General features: G+C 42.5%; 1 protein-coding gene across 1 annotated transcript in view; it reads right to left on the bottom strand.

Annotated features, from left to right (window-relative positions):
- Nucleotides 1–237: 237 nt before the first annotated feature.
- The window catches only part of LOC139384153 (isthmin-2-like), a 33,050-nt gene continuing 26,297 nt past the window's right edge, over nucleotides 238–6,990 (bottom strand). Inside the window, exons 6-7 of the mRNA XM_071128849.1 lie at nucleotides 4,854–4,922; nucleotides 238–755 (exon numbers count right to left, since the gene is read on the bottom strand). Coding sequence (XP_070984950.1) covers nucleotides 238–755; nucleotides 4,854–4,922 — 587 coding nt within the window. The remainder of the gene's footprint in view (nucleotides 756–4,853; nucleotides 4,923–6,990) is intronic.

Raw genomic sequence — 6,990 nt, 5'->3', positions numbered from 1 at the left:
AAATGTCCAATTTCATTCATTAATAAACTCCGTGCCTCAATGTGACCGAACACTGAATAAGGAGGAGCTAGAGATGGGACATCCTGGAGTCCTTTTCTCCCCAAACCAACTGATAGTTAACGCTACATATTCAGTATGTGGTCTATGCTGAAATCCAGACATAATTGGGGACCATGTGGCTCTCTCTACCCCCTCTTTCCAGCTTTTCCCCCATCAACTTCTCAGTTCTCCTCCCCATCAGTACTCCCTGGCCTCCTCCAGTTGAGCCTGATGCACCTCCTCGTGTGGGTTGTCGGGACACAGCAGCCCGTTGTTGGGTGGCCTCACCGAGTGGAAGCGGCTCCAGTCCCCGTTACACAGGATCCAGGGCAGCACGTCCACTTTGTAATGCAGCTCCGGCGAGAACTCAGTACTGATGAGGTTCGGAGCGCCCGCTCCTTTACCCCGCGTGATAAGCTTCGTGTGGTCGTCGTAGCAACAGTGCTGCGCGGCCAGGGTGGTGCTATTGGAGGAGATCATGGAGCGCGTGCAGAAGCGAGCGGAAGGCTTGTAAATGTCCAGGCGTTCTCTGGGGCCGGAGGCGTCGCGCCAGCGGTAGGTCTTACGCAGCGTCTTGTCGAAGATGTGGACGGCGTTGTAGACGGCCTCGGACGGGTAGGAGCAGGGGCAGCTGGGTAGTTCGGTCAGCACCTTATGGAGGTACTTCTGGAGGAAGTCATTCTTACAGCTCAGCCACTTGTCACAGCTGTCCACATCTGGGGAGGAGAGAAATCGTATAGGAGTCAATCATGTAGGAATCAATCATATAGGAGTCAATCATGTAGGAGTCAATCATGTAGGAGTCAATTAAGTAGGAGTCAATCATATAGGAGTCAATCATATAGGAGTCAATCATGTAGGAGTCAATTAAGTAGGAGTCAATTATATAGGAGTCAATCATGTAGGAGTCAATCATGTAGGAGTCAATCATGTAGGAGTCAATCATGTAGGAGTCAATCATATAGCAGTCAATCATATAGGAGTCAATCATATAGTAGTCAACCATATACAGTAGGAATCAATCATATACACTGAGTTTACAAAACATTAAGAACACCTGCACTTTGCATTAAATAAACTGACCAGATGAATCCAGGTGAAAACATTAAGAACACCTGCACTTTGCATTAAATAAACTGACCAGATGAATCCAGGCGATGATCTATTGTGAAGAATTACATTATTAATTAAGCTATCCCATATTTGACCGTTTAAAGAATTGTCTCTCGTTACATGTTAGTGTGTTTTCTAACCTGAGACAGACGTGTCTTTGTGGGACTGAGTCATCAGACTGGGCGTATAGCTAAAGGTCCGCTTGGGTGCGACCTCGGCAGGTGACATCCTGTGGGTTTACTATCTACAGGAAGTCAGTCGCATGTATGGAAACTTGCAGAAAGGAGCCCATTATAGTGCTTTGCTGTCGTGAACAACAGTTAGATGCTTGAGCCCTCGGGCAATCAACCTTGTGTTATCTTAAATCTGCACATACAACTAATTACATTTTACACAATACCTACTGACTGCCATGTTTTCAGAAAGGGGTTGTGTGTGTTTTCTCTCTACAAGCATTGAACCGGCACAGTTCGTTGAGCTTTTCAACTATGCACTGTTGAGTGGATAGTTAATTCTCCATTTTTGCATCTTATATCTTATAATAATAAAGTGTTGTTTGAAAGAATCTGCAGTCTTTCTTCCCTTTGATTGGCTAGATATTGATTAGATATTCCACGACAGGTCCCTGTCACCTGTTGAATCCACTCTAATCAGTGTAGATGAAGGGGAGGATACAGGTTAAACTTTTACTCTAGTGGGTTAATTCAGGGGCACACAGAGCGTTTCTTGGTAGTCTTAAACAAATCTACTTTGAAACAAAAAGTATACACCTCATACACATGGTTATGGGCTTTTAAAAAAAGAAGACACCTGTACCATGTCAGATATAGAGTTGAAATGTATTCCATTTTGAGTTTTAATCCCAATATTACATTTTATATACAGTACCAGTCAAAAGTTTGAACACACCTACTCATTCAAAGGTTTTTCTTTATTTTTTAAAACTATTTTCTACATTGTATAATAATAGGGAAGACATCAAAACTATGAAATTACACATATAGAATCATGTAGTAACCAAAAAAGTGTAAAACAAATAAAAAAATATGTTGTATTTTAGATTCTTCAAAGTTGCCACCCTTTGCCTTGATGACAGTTTTGCACACTCTTGGCATTCTCTCAACCAGCTTTACCTGGAATGCTTTTCCAACCGTCTTGAAGAAGTTCCCACATATGCTGAGCACTTGTTGGCTGCTTTTCCTTCACTCTGCGGTCCAACTCATCCCAACTGGGTTGAGGTTGGTGTGATTGTGGAGGCCAGGTCAACTGATGCAGCACTCCATCACTCTCCTTCTTGATCAAATAGACCTTACACAGCCTGGAGGTGTGTTGGGTCATTGTCCTGTTGAAAAACAAATGATAGTCCCACTAAACTCTAACCAGGTGGGATGGCGTATCACTGCAGAATACTGTGGTAGCCATGTTGGTTAAATGTGCCTTGAATTCTAAATAAATCACTGACAGTGTCATCAGCAAAGCACCCCCACACCATCACACCACCTCCTCCATGCTTCACGGTGGGAACCACACATGCAGAGATCATTCGTTCACCTATTCTGCGTCACATAAAGACACGGCGGTTGGAACCAAAAATAAACAATTTAGACCAAAGGACAGATTTCCACCAGTCTAATGTCCATTGCTCGTGTTTCTTGCTCCAAGCAAATATCTTCTTATTATTGGTGTCCTGTAGTTGTTGTGGTTTCTTTGCAGCAATTCGACCTCAAAGGCCTTATTAATGCAGTCTCCTCTGAACAGTTGATGTTGACATGTGTCTGTTACTTGAACCATGCAAAACATTTATTTGGGCTGCAATTTCTGAGGCTGGTGACACTAACGAACTTATCCTCTGCAGCAGAGGTAACTCTGGGTCTTCCTTTCCTGTGGCGGTCCTCATGAGAGCCAGTTTCATCATAGCGCTTGATGGTTTTTGCAACTGCACTTGAAGAAACTTTCAAAGTTCTTGAAATATCCCGTATTGACTGACCTTCATGTCTTAACGTAATGATGGACTGTCGTTTCTCTTTGCTTATTTGAGCTGTTCTTGCCATAATATGGACATGGTCTTTAACAAAATAGGGCTACCTTCTGTATACCACCCCTACCTTGTCACAACACAACTGATTGGCTCAAACGCATTAAAGAAGGAAAGAAATTCCACAAATCAACTTTTAACAAGGCATAACTGTTCATTAAAATGCATTCCAGGTGACTACCTCATGAAACTGGTTGAGAGAGTGCTAAGAGTGTTTCAAAGCTGTCATCAAAGGCAAAGGGTGGCTATTTGAAGAATCTCAAATATAAATATTGACCAGTACTGTACATCACAGACCACTGAAATATAATAATATAATAATAATAATATATAATAATAATAATAATATATAATATATAATAATATAATATAATATGTTTGACATAGCAACACTGGATTTTTGGTGGAAATAATTTTCACAAATGATGAAATTTACACATTTTATTTTTACCTTTATTTAACTAGGCAAGTCAGATGAGAACAAGGTCTTATTTTAAATGATGATGGGTTAACTGCCTTGTTCGGGGGGCAGAAGGACAGATTTTTACCTAGTCAGCTCAGTGATTTGATCTTGCAACCTTTCAGTTACTCGTCCAATGCTCTAACCACTAGACTACCCCGGCAGGTAACATTCCACCCATGAGGCCACTAGGTTATTTGACTGCAGGAAAGGGCTACACACCAATTTTTAAACATGGATTGTGTATGTGTGCCATTCAGAGGGTGTATGGACAGGATAGCAGATTTAAGTGCCTTTGAATGGGGTATGGTAGTAGGTGCCAGGCACACCAGTTTGTGTCAAGTTTGTGGTTTTTTCACACTCAACAGTTTCCCATGTGTATCAAGAAGGGTCCACCACCCACAGGACATCCAGCCAACTTGAGAGAGAGAGAGAGAGAGAGAGAGAGAGAGAGAGAGAGAGAGAGAGAGAGAGAGAGAGAGAGAGAGAGAGAGAGAGAGAGAGAGAGAGAGAGAGAGAGAGAGAGAGAGAGAGAGAGAGAGAGAGAGAGAGAGAGAGAGAGAGAGAGAGAGAGAGAGAGAGAGAGAGAGAGAGAGAGACTATCTAAGAATGAAGGAGTGAATTTCAGCACCTTAAAACCCTTTACTTTAAACCGGGGGGAGTGCAAAGCTCTCAAAGACAACAGAACTCGAACAAGAGCGGGTTGAAGACTCAGCCACGTCCGTACTCGCTGCCAAATAATACAATCTATGTTATAGGCTGTGTTCAAATTGGAACCTATTCATTATAAGAATGTACAGTGCGTGTTCGATAGAGGATTGGGGAAAGACACTTTTTCTCGTTATGTTTCCGATAGTTTCATTCTTTGATATGATTGCCCGTAGTGGAGAGAGCTATCTGTACTAAAAGACAAACTAAAGAAACAATTCAAGAATTTCTTGGAGGAACAGTCAGGTTTTCCATTGGCTGTGCAACACTCTTGGTTGAGCAATCCTTAACGAGGTGAAGGGGAAGGGGGTTTCTGACTCCCACAGTCCCTCTATGATTGGAGCCCCAGTAGAGCAGTTTAAACCATCCTAAACGGAACAGACCATGAAGGCCCCCTAAATACTACAACAGGCCCTGTTGACTACAGGCGCGCTCGCGCACACGCACACACGCACACACACACACACACTTGTCATATACACAATGCAACAAACGTACTTGTGTCAAGGGAGTCAGTGCTATTGGTTTTCTCCAGAGGCATCAGCTCAGTAACTGCTAGGAGGTCATCTACAGAAAGAGAGGGGAAAGAGACAATATGAAACCTGCTGAATGAATAGCACAAGATACCACAAAAGGAAAAAAATATGTTTCAGTGGGTAGCTGTTAAACAGTCACCACTAGCCAGCATCTGCCCAGTACCCTGCCCTGAACATTAGTCACTGTTACTAGCCGGCTACCACCTGGCACTCTACCCTGTACCTTACAGACTGCTGCCCAATGTACATAGAGTCATGGAACACTGGTCACTTTAATAATGTTTACATATATTTTTTTGTTGTTGTATTTTTCTGGATTTCGTGTGTATAGATTTTTAACTTGCTAGGTAATTAATGCACTGTTGGAGCTAGAAACACAAGCATTTAGCTAGGTATTACCACACTGTTGGAGCTGGAAACACAAGCATTTAGCTAGGTATTACCACACTGTTGGAGCTGGAGACACAAGCATTTAGCTAGGTATTACTGTTGGAGCTAGAAACACAAGCATTTAGCTAGGTATTACTGTTGGAGCTAGAAACACAAGCATTTAGCTAGGTATTACTGTTGGAGCTGGAGACACAAGCATTTAGCTAGGTATTACTGTTGGAGCTAGAAACACAAGCATTTAGCTAGGTATTACCACACTGTTGGAGCTGGAGACACAAGCATTTAGCTAGGTATTACTGTTGGAGCTAGAAACACAAGCATTTAGCTAGGTATTACTGTTGGAGCTAGAGACACAAGCATTTAGCTAGGTATTACTGTTGGAGCTAGAAACACAAGCATTTAGCTAGGTATTACTGTTGGAGCTGGAAACACAAGCATTTAGCTAGGTATTACTGTTGGAGCTGGAGACACAAGCATTTAGCTAGGTATTACCACACTGTTGGAGCTAGAGACACAAGCATTTAGCTAGGTATTACTGTTGGAGCTAGAAACACAAGCATTTAGCTAGGTATTACTGTTGGAGCTGGAGACACAAGCATTTAGCTAGGTATTACTGTTGGAGCTAGAGACACAAGCATTTAGCTAGGTATTACTGTTGGAGCTGGAAACACAAGCATTTAGCTAGGTATTACTGTTGGAGCTAGAAACACAAGCATTTAGCTAGGTATTACTGTTGGAGCTGGAGACACAAGCATTTAGCTAGGTATTACCACACTGTTGGAGCTGGAAACACAAGCATTTAGCTAGGTATTACTGTTGGAGCTGGAAACACAAGCATTTAGCTAGGTATTACTGTTGGAGCTAGAAACACAAGCATTTAGCTAGGTATTACTGTTGGAGCTAGAAACACAAGCATTTAGCTAGGTATTACTGTTGGAGCTGGAGACACAAGCATTTAGCTAGGTATTACCACACTGTTGGAGCTGGAAACACAAGCATTTAGCTAGGTATTACTGTTGGAGCTGGAAACACAAGCATTTAGCTAGGTATTACTGTTGGAGCTGGAGACACAAGCATTTAGCTAGGTATTACCACACTGTTGGAGCTAGAGACACAAGCATTTAGCTAGGTATTACTGTTGGAGCTAGAGACACAAGCATTTAGCTAGGTATTACTGTTGGAGCTAGAAACACAAGCATTTAGCTAGGTATTACTGTTGGAGCTAGAAACACAATAATTTCGTTGCACCTGGGATATTATCTGTAAATTTGTGAACGCGACCAAATAACTTATATTTTTTATTTGATGATTAGCTGTGGATATATGACTGGCGTGAATGTCTGTGCCCACACACACACAATCTCCTCTACCCTCCAGCTCTGTGGTACAAGCCTCCATTGAGGGAAGCGAAACAGCCATAGAGCTGTGTACACACCAGGACTCCTCAGGGGAGCAACAAGCAGGCAGCTCACTACTCAACACAGGAGTCCCAGCTGGACTGCATCCAAGTCCCATTTGCACTGAGCACATTCCACTGATATAAAGAGCCTTGTACGGGAAGCATCAGGCTGACCCATCAGGAAGAGCCTACTGGTACGATCACTGTACAAGACACACAAGCAACTGACCGGTAATTATTGCTTCAACACTTATGAAGTCCTTTGGCATCAGTGATCATGAAGGAAAGGAGACAGATGCTATTTGGAACT

This window comes from Oncorhynchus clarkii, chromosome 25 (assembly GCF_045791955.1).
Source record: "Oncorhynchus clarkii lewisi isolate Uvic-CL-2024 chromosome 25, UVic_Ocla_1.0, whole genome shotgun sequence".
Lineage (NCBI taxonomy): Eukaryota > Metazoa > Chordata > Actinopteri > Salmoniformes > Salmonidae > Oncorhynchus > Oncorhynchus clarkii.
The sequence above is the reverse complement of the archived record's forward strand: the minus strand, read 5'-3'. Positions and strand labels throughout refer to the sequence as shown.